This window comes from Microtus oregoni, unplaced genomic scaffold (assembly GCF_018167655.1).
Source record: "Microtus oregoni isolate MIOR12 unplaced genomic scaffold, Mior012 000025F_ref0000491, whole genome shotgun sequence".
NCBI lineage: Eukaryota > Metazoa > Chordata > Mammalia > Rodentia > Cricetidae > Microtus > Microtus oregoni.
The window spans coordinates 19,408,818-19,422,872 of NW_024543084.1; the positions used below are offsets into that span (position 1 = coordinate 19,408,818).

The 14,055-nt window shown below is 43.5% G+C and overlaps 1 protein-coding gene across 1 annotated transcript in view; it reads left to right on the forward strand.

Moving 5' to 3' along the window:
* Positions 1–5,073: 5,073 nt before the first annotated feature.
* The window catches only part of Cntrl (centriolin), an 86,595-nt gene continuing 77,613 nt past the window's right edge, over positions 5,074–14,055 (forward strand). Inside the window, exons 1-3 of the mRNA XM_041675291.1 lie at positions 5,074–5,162; positions 11,147–11,394; positions 13,147–13,277. Coding sequence (XP_041531225.1) covers positions 11,178–11,394; positions 13,147–13,277 — 348 coding nt within the window. The 5' untranslated portion in view covers positions 5,074–5,162; positions 11,147–11,177. The remainder of the gene's footprint in view (positions 5,163–11,146; positions 11,395–13,146; positions 13,278–14,055) is intronic.

Sequence of the window (14,055 nt, forward strand, 5' to 3'; positions counted from 1 at the left end):
CTGACATCACTCGCTAATGTAAACGCGTTTGTGTAAAGTGACATCACTTGCTAATGTAAAGACATTTGTATAAACAGACATCTCTCGCTAATGCTGTGTTGACATTGCTTACTTTCCACTCCTAAGGTCCTATTTACCAACACTTTTAAAGCATATTTTAAAAATGTATACATGCAAGTCAGGTGGTGGTAGTGCACACCTTCAATTCCAGCACTCAGGAGGCAGAGGCAGGTGGATCTCTATGAGTCTGAGGCCAGCTTGGTCTACAGAGCAAGTTCTAGGGCAACCAAAATTACACAGAGAGACCCTGTCTTGGAAAAAATAACAGAAAAGAACATGCAAATATGTATTTCAATTATTTTCACAGCACACTCCTACCATCCGGCCCCTCCCAGACAGATTCCTCTATTCCTTACTGCAATCCGTATATATATTACATACACTTTAATACATACACAGCATCATACTGAGTCTAACTAGTGCTGTCCACACATGCATGGGGGCAGACTATTCACTGGGGCACAGTCAATGTATCAGGGACCACACCAGTTAAAAAACTGACACTTTCCCCCTGGCAGCCATCAACTGCCAAAAGCACCTACAACTTACCAACACCTTTATATTTGTCAGAGGGCTAAAGGTCTCACTGAAGGTGTCTCTTACCTGTGCCACCACAGTGACAAAAATGACTAATACTGTCTAACCACCTGGCACATTTACTTCAAAAGAACCTCTGTGAAATTGTTCAGCTGGGCTGTGAAAGATGAATCTAACAAAAACAAAGAAACTTTGCCACCATTTCGGCAAAAATGAAACCGTACAAGAACAGCCAAACACGAAGCTTCTTACACATGCGTACACCAGGAGCTCTCCTCACACCCGTGTTAAGCTTTTAGCCACGGAGAGATAATTGACGTTTCTAGTTTTGTATCAGTTTTTGTGCATGGACTCACAGTATCCCCAGGAATGACACGAACACAGTGGCAAAGGTCGACAAAACAACTCCTCGGGTCAAATTTCACAGTTTCCAGTACTTGTGTAACTTAGCACACAAACCTTTAGCATTCTCAAACATGGCGACGCCCAGAGCTTTCTTCAGCTGTGGCAAACAGAGGAACAGCAGCACAGGCAATGTCACTGTTTCTCCACAACAGCTCCCCTGTGAGATGGGAGTAATGACAGATTGATTTTAGGCTGCTTAGCCACACACCCGGCCTCCACCCACTAGATGGCAGTAGAACATTCAGAGTGATAAAATCCCCTCCACTATCAAATGTTCTTGTTAAAAGTCTGGGTTGCTGTGTGCTTGGCTTAGGATTCGTGGAGAAGGAGGTCTGCGTCCCAATTAAAGATAGAACATTCAGCAGGCTTTTCCTGGGAGCGATTTGAAAACTGTCACCACCACGCCCTTCTTCAAGGGAATTGAACGACCCTTTCGCAGGGGTCACTTAATACCATTGGAAAACACAGATATTATATTACGATTCCTAACAGTAGCAAGATTAGTTACGAAGTAGCAACGAACATAACTTCATGGTTGTGTTTCAAGATGGAAGATCTCCACCACTGCTCCATCACCATGCCGGCCTGCTTGCTGCCACGCTTCTGGCCTGGATGGTCATTTTGTGGATATTAACTAGCTGGAATTCTTCTAAAAATAACAGTGGGGGTACTTTCTTCTTACAGTGATTCAGTCAACTTACAAACACTTTAAAATTAGAGATGCGTGGAGCTGAAGTGTGTGAAAGCCGGGCGGAAGCAGACAGTGTTCGCTGTCTGCTCTGGTACCCTCCACTGCATCAGAGCCACTCTGACTCTGGGAAAGTGAGTGGCGACCTGGTCCTAAGGGGGTGTAGCCCAGAGACAGAGGGGTTCCAGATCTGCAGGGCTGGTTCTAGCTCTGAGAGTTGGAGCCCAGTCCTGGCTTTAGAGTAGAGGCAGACTACACGTCACAAACCTTAGCACTGGAACAAAAGCCTAGGCTTAACCCAATTCGAGTATTTATCTGTTTGTTTGAAATGACACAGTGGACACGAACGCATGCTTGGATTGACACTGCATGAAAAAGGAAGTCTGCAATTCTACTCCACTGTCCCAAGGCTGTTTTCCTGCACTTTCACTGCTACGATCTGAGAGCCAAAGTGGTATTTATATTCATTCACCAAGCACACTCATGGAGTACACACACATTCGAGTTACCACACAGCGAAAAACAAACACCGAACAAGGAAACGTGAACGAGAGAAGTCCAGCTAATCGAGGGGAGATAGTAAAGGCAGCCTACTAAGTTTGCTATTTTGTAGATGGCAGCAGACCAGCTGATATTTTTGTATAGAATCAGGTCAATTTCTCATATCTATATTCTCAGGTGTCTAAGACAAGATTTATCAGGGAAATTTTTTTGTAAACTATACCTTATAAGGCTTCGGGAGCATACATGGGGTCACAATCTCAACCATAGCTGAGGAGTTATTAGCAACTGACGGATGCTACAAGACTCAGTTTTCTCTAGGGATGAGGTGAGGTTCTTGAGAGGCAACTCACACTCCAGCAGACAACCCAACACCCATACACATACTGACAGCACCAAATAAACTCGGCTTTACAGAACAGACAAAACAAAACAAAATATTTATTTGGGAGGGAAAAGGGGGGGCGGGTAGAGTGGAAGAACTATAGGACAGGAAATGAGGAACCTGTTTGACCAAAACACAGCATAGTCCAGTCGGTGATGGTGGCACACACCTTTAATCCCAGCACTTGGGAGGCAGAGGCCAGCCTGGTCTACAGAGCTAGTTCCAGGATAGTCAAGGCTACACAGAAAAAGTCTCGAAAAAACAAAATAAAATAAAGTGAAAATATAAATAAATAAATCCACTACATGCACATATGAAATTTTCAAACAACAGAAACGTTTTTTTAAACGTTGTATTTTAAAACGGAGCTGTAATTTAGTTAATCTTTTAGAGTCATGTTAAGAAGTTATAGAAATCGCAACAGTGGAGGCTGCCACCTCTGCCTGAGAAATTGCTCTGGTTCCCTTTTAAAGGTGATGTGCACAGTGTTTAGTATGGGAAGCTAGCAAGAAAGAACAAACAAATAGCCTTGCTAGGGTTTTGGGTGGACAAAAGAGCTGGCAAGAACGAAGCCACCATGCCCTGGTTCATCTTTCAACCCTGCAGACAGGTCACAGCCAGACTGCCTTCACATCTCCCTAGCTGCTAACTATATTGTAGATTAAATACAACCGAGAAAAATGACTTTGATCTCTCTTCTGAAGTCTTCAAGGCTAGAGGCACACCCAAGGTTTTCACCATGCTAGACCCCAGAGGTCTGTATGAAGAAGGAAAACAGGGCAACATGAAGCCAAATGAAAATAAGAGCTACAAGACTCCCTGAAAATTTGTGTGCGTTTCTGGAGAGCTACTGACAGGACCGGTGAATTAACACAGCGTAATCTGGCAATGGAACGCGTCTGAACGGCGCTGTGGATGAAGGGGAACAGCCCTGAGCTTGAGCAGTAAGTTCAAGTCTCTGGTTGAAAAGGCAAGTAGACGCGTATCAAAACAAAGAACAGAACGGAATCTCAGCAATTTACACATGCTAAACTATTACATAACATTTGAACTTTGACTAAGAATGGATACAACTTCCTTTCATGGCTAAATGGATCTTTGTGTGGGTTGCTTTTCTACTGCAAGACTGTTGTGGCGCACAGTGATGGAGAGGGGAACATTATTCAAATGAAAGTAAATACTGCCCCCTGTTGGAAATCACCAGAATTTCCTGTTAAGTGAAATTACCTCTGCTTCTATCATAAAACAGCAAGTGCTTAATGGTGCTCGTAAGGTTCCTCTTCCATCTTTAGCTTCTCCACTCCAGACTTTTGCACAAGCCATAATGAACTACATTTGTGTAATTCTTACGTCTTCTTCCAACCGCACTGAATTACTTAATGTCCAGCTCATTGCAAGTTCTCTTCTCCGATTCTTCCCGGGTTCTCTTTACCAAGCAAATCCCTGCAAGTCAGTTAAATTCTTCTATCAGAGTTAAGCTGAAAACTGATTTCTAAGAAGTCTTTCTTAGTGATAAAAACAATTAGAGCATACTGAGAACTTACTAAATGTCAGATATTATTCCAAGTTCTTTCGAATCATTAAAGTTTCCGCTCATCGGGAAAACTGTAGGAAAAGGAGATGATCACCTGTTACATGGGAGAAGAAACTGAGGCAGAGAGGCAATTCCCAAAATTGTCAGAAAAATGAGCCAGGAGTTAGTGGTAATGAAAGGAAACGTTAATGCCCGACTGGAGGAGAATAAAGTAGTTAAGAAATATGCTGGAGGGACTGGAGAGATGGCTCAGCGCTTAAAAGCACTGGTTGCTCTCCCAAAGGATACAGGTTCGGTTCCCAGCACTCATAAGACAGCTCATAATGGTCTGTAACTGCATTCTAGGGGATCCGATGCCCTCTTCGGGCCCCAACAAGCAGCAGGCATGTACGTGGTGCAGACAAACATGCAAGCAATGCAGGAAATGCAGAAGGCAGCACGTTTGGGTATCCCCAGCTCAAGTCTCCGCAAACACTTCTTGCTTTAGTTCCTCTGTGCTAACGTGAGGACCATTCTCAGGCTCCTAAGGCTCCCTAAACCTCAAAGTGGCAGCTGGAGCCCACGCAGTTCTTTCGCGCAGTCACGTCCGGCTGGATAGGTTCCCAATTTTGCCTCTGAAATAGTCGGGTACAGGATGGGGTGCTTCGAGGCAGCCTTCCACCATCCCAAATCCAAATGGTGTGGACACCTCCATCACTGGTCCCTCGGTTGGGAACTCAGGGACAGGAGTGGCCCGCCTTCCTCACTGCTGCGTTGGAAGCCTCTCCTCACAGACTCGGTGCCCAGAAGGCTGAGCACAGCCCGCCCGCCAGCTCCACACCCGAAGCTGAGCGAGCCCGCCGGCGGCACGAGTGGCGGGAAGAGCCAGCCCGCCCCACCCGCGAGCTCCTCGGGGGCGTGGACAGGACAAGCCCCGCCCATGCCCAGCGGCTCCTCGCGGCAACCGGCACAACACAGCAAGATGGCCGCCGTGCCGCCGGTCGCCTGAGGGCGGTATCCGAGCGTCTCCGCGTCGCCTTTCCGGCGAAGCTGTCCCTCCCGGTCCTGCGGCGGTGAGTGTGCTTCGGCGTCCGGACCAAGGGGGACGGCGGGAGGCAAAGGCCGGAAGGCTGCGGCCCAGCGTGAGGACCGCCGGCTCGGGACGGATTCGGGGCGGGGGCGTGTGCTTGGGAAGGGATTGGACGGGAGGGGAGGGCAGGGGGCGGGCGCGCCGGGCCCGCGTGGGGTGGGGAGGGGAGGAGGAGGGAAGGGCAGGGGCCGGCTTGGGGTGGAGAGGGCACTGCAGGGAAGGCAGGGCCGGAGAGGGCAGGCACTTGGAAGGATGGGGTCAGGCTGAGAGGAAGGGCCGGGCGCGCCACTGTCCCCCGAATGCTGCACGGAGACGGGCTGGCAGTCCTGCGGGCAGCCTGGGAGGGAATGTCTGTCGTACAAGAGAAGCAGGGACCCGTGAGTGTGGAAGCCACACTTGATTCCATCACGGTGCTCTCCCTAACCTCAGCGCTGTGGCTAGGGGCATGTTCCCCTTTTAAAACTTAGTTTCACTTTTTTTCTTTTTAAGTTCTATGTGGATGGGGGGCGCACTTGTGAAGGTCACAGGACAACTGTGGTGTCACTTTCCTCCCTTTCACCTTTTTCCGCGTGTTCCAGATACAGAGCTTAGGTCATCAGATTAGCACCAAAGATGCCTTTACCCCCTGAGCCTCCTCAGTGGCCCCCTGGGCATGTTTCTTAACTGCTTCCTTGATGTCTCAGTTAAGGTTTCTATTGCTGTGGTAAGACACTGTGACCAAAGCAACTTGGGGAGGAAGAGTTTGTCTTAAAGTCCCTGGTGCAGTGCTCTGAGGAAAATCAAGGCGGAACCTCAAGGAAGGAATTGAAGCAGAAGCAGTGGAGGATTGCTGCCTACTGACCTGTCCCTCATGGCTTGCTCAGTCTGCTTTCCAGGACGACTTCCTGGGGGCGGAACTGAACTCAGCGATCTGAACCTCTCCTGTTAATCATAGAATGCCCTACACACTTCCTATAAGCCAGGTTTTGTTTTATTGTTTGGTTTTTGAGACAGGGTTTCTCTATGTATCTTTGGCTGTCCTGTAGACCAGTCTGAATTCACAGCAATCCACCTGCCTCTGCCTCAGGAGTGCTGGGATTAAAGGTGTGCACCACCACCACCTGGCACCTACAGGCATATTTTGTGGATGCATTTTGTCAATGAAAATTCCTTCTTCACAGATTGTCAAGTTGACAAAAACCAGTCAGCACACATGATCTGTTTCTTCATGTGTAAAATAGCCAATCTCTTCTGGGTGTTTGACATGTTTCAAATACAGTTCCAAGTACTACTTAAGTGTAAAGTTATTTAGAATTTTTGTAACTGTGAAAGTTACATTCACACTTTAAAACTGAGCAAGTAACCTTATTGGAATAAATAATTTGTCTTAATGTCATATAGTAAATGAAAATTAAAGGTTTTGATTTAGACCATGTGATTCTAGAATCTAAGGTCTTGATTGCTTGTAAATGAAATTCTATTTTTGTTTGTTTGTTTCTTTTTTGAGACAGGGTTTCTCTGTAAAACAGCCCTGGCTGTCCTAGAACTAGCTTTTGTAGACCAGTCTGGCCTTGAACTCACAGAGCTGTGCCTACCGCTGAGATTAAAGATGTGTGCTACCACCACCCAACTGTGATTCTGTTCTTATATAGCATCTTAAAAGATTTAAATTTGGCAATATCTGGAGCCAGAAAGGTGGCTCAGAGGTTTAGAGCACTGACTACTCTTTCAGAGGTCCTGAGTTCGGTTCCCAGCACCCATATGGCAGCTCCCAACCATCTGTAATGTGGTCTGGTGCCCTCTTCTGATGTGCAAGCATGTATGCTGACAAAACATCCATAGTCATAAAATACGTAGTTAAACAAATCTTTAAAACATTGGCAGTGTCTTTGGCGTGTTTTTCCTGGTGCTTTCAGGTAATGCGCCTTTATTGTTTGCACAGCAGGTGATTCTCTACTCTCTTGTAGTTTGTAGTCTGATAGAAGAAGCAGTACATAGGTAGTTTCACAGATCCAACCGAATGAACGTTTATAAGACCCTGAGTGCAGAGTCTGCAGTGCAGGAACATTTGTCTTCTCATACATTCTGAGTGTAGAAACCTGACCTTCTTAGCTGTGTGTCTTCTTAGAGTTTAACATACTCCTAAATTTATAAAAATTGTTCAGCGAAGTTGGATAGATAAATTAGTACAAAGGGATGAGAAGTTTGGGGTGTGAGTGAGATGGGAGGGAAGAAATAAGGTTGTAAATAGAGGAAGGTGTACTAGTCAGGGTGTTACACGGAAAGGCATATTCTTGGGTAATTAGGTTTAATGCAGATGAATGGGTGGTTTGAGCGTGTGTTTGGGTGGGGAATGTCAGTATTAGAATGGAGAAGGGTGTGGCACTTGCTGAGTTGAGAGAAGCAGGTGGGGAAGATGGGATAGAGAGAAGATGGGTTATAAGATAGAGTATTAGAATTGTAGAGAAATGGGGAAGGATACTGTGGTGTTTGGGAACTGGGACAGAACTTGTGGAGAAACTTTACAGTTTAAATAGTAGTGAAAAAATAAAAGGCAGAAGTGGGCCGCACAGAAAGGGCATTGGCTTTAAAAAGGGTTGGGCTGGGTTAGAGACCTTGAAGGATGGCGGGGTCTGAAGATAGGACTTCAGACAGCTAAAGAGAAGATTTAAATAAGCCAGAAACCAGAGGTGTGGAATGAAGAGAATCAGAGGGAAAATCTAAAATGTTAAAGGGCTAAGGGAAAAGTGTTGGTGTTGTTAGATCAGGACAAGTGTCTAGGTTTGTGGGTGGTAGGATGAGTTGTGTGTTATAACTTAGTCACATGAATCTAATTGTCACAACACTCCAGTGGCTTTCTCTTGCTCTGTTGAACATCTGCTGGGCATTTAAAAATTGCTCTCCAGCCCTCGGCTTGTTTTCTTTATTTTGTTCTTGACAACGCTAGCCCTACCTTTCCCTGCCTTCTCTTTCCCTTGGTTTCCATTTTTTCATTCTGCGCTCAAACTTCAACCCACTGCAAGCAACAACTAGGGTCAGAATTCCCAGTTTCTTCCTTAAGAAATGGGCGGCTATCACCAAAGTGATCTAACTCTAAAGACTGTGCTAGTGACAAGTCTTTACAGAGGGTTTGCCAAGTGCCAAGTACTGCGATAAACTTGTATGGTCACATTGGAAGAACTGAATACATACTATTTCCTGTTTTACAGATGAAGAGTTGTTTTACTCAAAGTTCCACACTAATTGGATAAGCCAACATTTTAATCTTCCTATGATCCCCAAACCTGTGCTCTTTGTTACCATGTCACATAGCTAAATGAGTTTTGGGGGTTCAGATCATATTTTGCATCATGTCCTACAGGGCACATGATGTCTTACACAAAACAAACTGACTTCTATCTCAGTCCGGTATTATGTAGTTAGTTCAGTACACACACACACACACACACACACACACACGTGCACACATACACGCACAACTCTCTTACACACCCTCTCTTTCTCACACACATACACCACTAGTTTAAATTGCTAACTTAACATATATCTATACTTTTTCTCTCATTTTCTCACATGTAACTAACCATATAAGTCAGAAAATCTCCCAGAGTCACAAAACTGCTGTTTATGCTATCATCACAAAGCTTTTGCTCTTTATTTTAAAAGTTGATTAAAGCTGGTCGGTGGTGGCGTACACCTTTAATCCCAGAACTCAGAGGTAGAAGCAGGTGGGTCTCTGAGTTTGAGGCCAGCCTGGTCTACAGAGTGAGTTCCTCAAAGCTACACAGATAAAGCCTGTCTCGGGGGGAAAAAAAGTGTAGATAAAATAACTAAAACAACAAAACCCCATTTGTGTTTAATAATCTTTCATGGAAAGGGGTCTCTTGGTCATACTAGTGATTCTATGCTAAGGTGAACTGCCATGCTCCTTCAGATATGAATAATACACTCAAGCGTGAGAAACTAAACTAGGTGTAAACACTTAGATAAAATGTATTTACTCCTTGTGGTGGTTTAAATTAGAGGGCCCCACAGGCTTATGTGTTTGAATACTAGGTCCATCTGGTAGAACTGTTTGGAAAGGATTAGGAGCTATGACTTTTTGGAGGAGTAGTGTCACTAGGGTGGGCCAGTTAGTTCTCCCTCTGTTTGTGGATAAAGATGTGGGGTCTCAGCTACTGCTCCTGCACTACGCCTGCCTGCCTTCATGCTCCCTGCCATAATGGTAATGAACTAACCCTCAGGAACTGTAACCCTTGATAAGTTCTTTCTTCTCTAAGTTGCCTTGTTATAGAATCTTGTCAAAGCAATAGAAAGTAACTAAGGTTCTCCTGAATAAAATTAATTAAGGGGTGACAAACACTCTAGGTTATAGTTTTCATAAGGCAAGAAATCCCAAACAAAACAGGATGTATAGGCCCATCCTCTTACATCTTTTTCCCTGTTTCATAGCATATCTGATATTACAAAAATAGAATAATGTATATCACATACTATAGATGTTTCCTTTTCTCTTAGTTTTGTTAATAAAGCAGACTATATCTGTAGGCAATTCACTTATTTTGTATCCTACATCTTAGTCTTCTTTCCACATCTTCGAAATTATAAACCATCTAGAATTCCTCTTATCAAATGCTAGTGATCACTAAATTATTATGAAGTCCTGTTACCTCTCCTGCCAAGTAAAACTTATGCTTATATAGTCATAGAGTTAGAAGTATATTCTGTGGATTCCAGAAACATTTTCATAAATTGTGACATGAAAGATGAAGTGATGGTTCTCAAGTTCCGGTGCCCCCACAGGTCCCTCCCTAAATTGCCATAGCGCCTGTAAAATCTGGATATTGGAATATATACTGTCTCATAGGGGAATCGTCCTGGGGAGCCAGGGTTTGAGAATGGAGACGTGGACAGCACAGATTTCTGTCCATAGGACTGAAATGGAACTGAGGTGCAGGAACAGCTTCATTGGCTGCAGATTAACATTTGTCTTATTTGAAAATGGTTTGATACCTTAGCAAACCTGTAAGTAAGTTGAACTGGACTAAGACTCAGCTATTTGTTTTAAAAGTATGTTGTTAAATTGGACTTTCAGTTTAGTTTGTACATGAAGGTTGTATTTGGCCATATAGAAACGTTAGGCCAAAGAAATGCAACCTCAGGCCAGGCGGTGGTGGCACACACCTTTAATCCCAGCACTCGGGAGGCAGAGGCAGGCGAATCTCTGTGAGTTCGAGGCCAGCCTGGTCTGCAGAACATGTTCCAGGACAGCCAAGGATACAGAGAGAAACCCTGTCGGGGGGGGGGGGGGAGAAAAAGAGAAATAGAAGAGAAAAGAAAGGCAATCTTAGACCAAATTCAACATATATAAAGATGCATATACATCATTCTATTTTCAGTATCCACTTCTGATATCAGTCATTGGACTGAAAACTACTTTAACTTAATATACTATTACACTAAACTTGTTTTCCAAAATTAACTGTATTTGAGAGCTGAGGATATGCATTAGATTATCCAAGGTGATATTTTAAGGGGACAAAAGCAAACCTAGAGGAATGCTGAAATTTAGGCTAAGTAGAAGAACATGAACCAGCAAAGAAGGCCACGGAGTAGCAGAAAGACAAAAGAAAGCCAGTAGAACACGGTGTCACAGACTGGGTTCTAGGAGGAAAGGGTGCTTATAAGCATTGCTTGTCAAATATTCCCATATGTGACCCTGCATGGAAGGGACCTGTGAAAAGTTTGTGCTGGTAAACTGAGAAAAGAAGTTACAAGTCAGACTCTGACCTGAGCATATGTCACGACAGGTCTTCCAGGGTCTTGTCCCTGTGGAGGCATGATCAGCATTCAGACAGCACCTGCTCCGTAGGCTTCCATAGCCTTTGAGTTCACAGCCTCATAGTCTTAGAGCTCCAGAGATAATTTAAGATGCTCCATGGCTGTAGAGACTAACCTTATTAAATATATTGAAAACTCTTATTACAGGTTTTGATGGCCATCTGGTTTTATTCTTGCAATGAAGAAAGGCTCTACACAAAACTTCTCCAAAGCAAAGATGCCACTGTCCTCTCATTTTTCTGGGCCATCGTCTCTTACATCCAATATGAGATCTAGGTCACTTTCGCCTTTAATTGGATCTGAGATGCCACCTTTTCATACTCCTGGACAGTGGTCTGCACAGTCTGAGCATACAGATGAAAACACCATGCTTTTGGAGTCCCAGCACCATAAAGGTACTGCTAAAAATGTGTCTGATCTCCTATGGAAGTAGAGATGGGAAGTACTGAGCTTAGATGTGGGTCCCAGACAGAACACCCTCCTGAACTAGCCAGCATTGCTCTTTTAATAACTGGTAGGAACTGTGAGAATGGGGTGAGGACTGAGGCTTTGGGTGAGGGTAAAGGTGTCTGTGAAGGTGTTAGGGCCGGGGAGTTTCTAGAAAAGGAGGTTGGATTTCTTGTAGAGTTCTTTCTAGCCCTTACTAGGAATTTTCCACCCTCCTTAGCTATGGCTGGACATACACCGCTCACCTGTGAGTGGAGTGCTTTCAAGATGATAAACGTGCTAGCCATGGTTTCTTTTCTTTAAACTGCTTCTCTGTGAGCGCACTGACTTCCACTTAGGGAGCATATACATGTCCCACCAGCCTTTTAAGTTTTTTCCTTTTTCTTTTTGTAATTTTATGTCCATTGATGCTTTGTCTGCGTGTATGTCTCTGTAAAGGTGTCAAAAACCTTGGAACTGTTTACAGACAGTGTGAGCTGCCTTTTGGGTGCTGGGAATTGAACCTGGCAGAGCAGCCAGCCCGTGCTCTTAACTGCTGAGCCATCTCCCCAGTTCCTTAAGGATTTTTTTCTTAAAAAAATGTTCTGCTGATCTAGTTTCTGTTTTCAGAAATGCTTTATTCTTTACTAGGTCATGAGTCAACTTCTGCTGACCTGAATACTTAATGGTTTATGTTAAAATCTTTCAACATTAAGTTTATACTCTACTGTGCAACTTTACTGCCTGTTGGTACCTTATTATTTCTGAATAGATTGTTATTCCAGAATATTGGTTTTGTCAAGAAACTTTTTCTTTTTATAAAACGCAATATGACTTTAACAGTCTTTGACAACACTTTCCACAAAGGCCGTAAAGGAAGGTCTGTTACTTACCAAGCTGATACCCTATGTCCATAAAAATGATATTTCCTATTAAATAAAGCAACAAATGGAAAAATCGTGCTCTGCAGCAAACCTCGGTGCTGCATATGGTTGAAAGTGCAAGGGAAAACACTTGCACACAGGACCTGCCTCGGGCCTGAGCTTGATCTCCACAGAACTGATCTCCACACATTGCTGTGGTCCAAGTGCACGTTCACACACACACACACACACACACACACACACACACACACACACAGAGAGAGACAGAGAGAGAGACAGAGAGAGAGAGAGAGAGAGAGAGAGAGAACATGTTTGGAATGTATTTGCTTGAGTTGACATTTGAATTTGTGCTATATTAGTTGCAGAATATTGAGCATATAATTTAAAATATTTATTTATTTTTATACATGGGTGCCTTGCCTGCACATGTATCTATTCACTGTTTATGTCCCTGATGTCTTTGGAGGCCAGAAGAGGGTGTTGGTTGTGAGTGGGTTGTGTGGGTGCTGGGATCAAACTCATGTCCTCTGAAGAGTAGCCAGGGCTCTTAACCACTGAGCCATTTCTCTTGATCAAAAAGTTTCTATAAATGTGGACATTAGTAATTTTTTCTTCAAAGGTTTATACAGCTTACATTTTAAATGTAAAACATTTATTATAGAGCCCCAACTGTAACTTTTTCATAGTGAAGTGGTATAAAGTGACATCCTAAGGTACTGTGATTAGCCAGATACTGTCTGTACATCTGCATAGATTAAAATTTCTTTATGTATAGCGTAAAAACAATTTGTATTTTGTGATATTTATACTTCCTAATGATCTGTTTCTGGATTTCAGGAGCTGATTCATATGTAGGAGTCCGGTATATTACAGAGGCCCTCATCAAAAAACTCACTAAACAAGAGAACTTGACCTTGGTAAAATCTTTGAACCTTTCACTTTCTAAAGATGGTGGCAAGAAATTTAGGGTACGTTTCCAGCAATTTCTAAGCATAACATTGATTTTATTTTTTTATGTCTTTAGGAATATCTTTTGTTTTTTTCCTTTAATGGTTTTGTTTTGTGTTTTGTTTTTGGTTTTTGAGACAGGGCTTCTCTGTGTAGCCCTGGCTGTCCTAGAACTCACTCTGTAGACCAGGCTGGCCTCAAACTCACAGAGATCCGCCTAGCTCTTCCTCCTGAGTGCTGGATGCAGGCCACAAAAGAAGGCACTATAGTTTTAGCTTCTATGAAGATTTTGAAAGACAACTTTTTAAATGCTAAAAGGAAAAAAAGTCTGGCAGTTAGTGTTTGCAGCCTATGTAATACCATTCGTATAATATAGAAGACCTACAATTCAGTGACAGAGACAGTAGAAATTTGTAAAGGATATGAACAGGCAGTTCAGAATGGATCTAAATGACCAGTATTAACTTGAAACCGTGACCCATTCATTATTTTCAAATAAAACAAGAGTTTGGAAACATTTTCTGTTTTGTACAGCCAATGGTCAAACTTTGAAAGCTTTCACTATCCCAAAGGTCTGAGAAAGGGGTGTTCTCCTCTGCGTGTGTGAGCACAGAGAGCAAGTATGGTTCAGATGTGGTTGTTCTCTGGTCAGTAACTTAGTTTATAGTCACTGAGTTTATACTCAGTACCCAGCAATCCTGCTACTCTTTCATTCCTAGGTATAATATGCTTATTAAGCATTATTTAGATAAAAAATTTAGAAATGCCTAAACATCTCATTGGAGATTGTCTAAATAA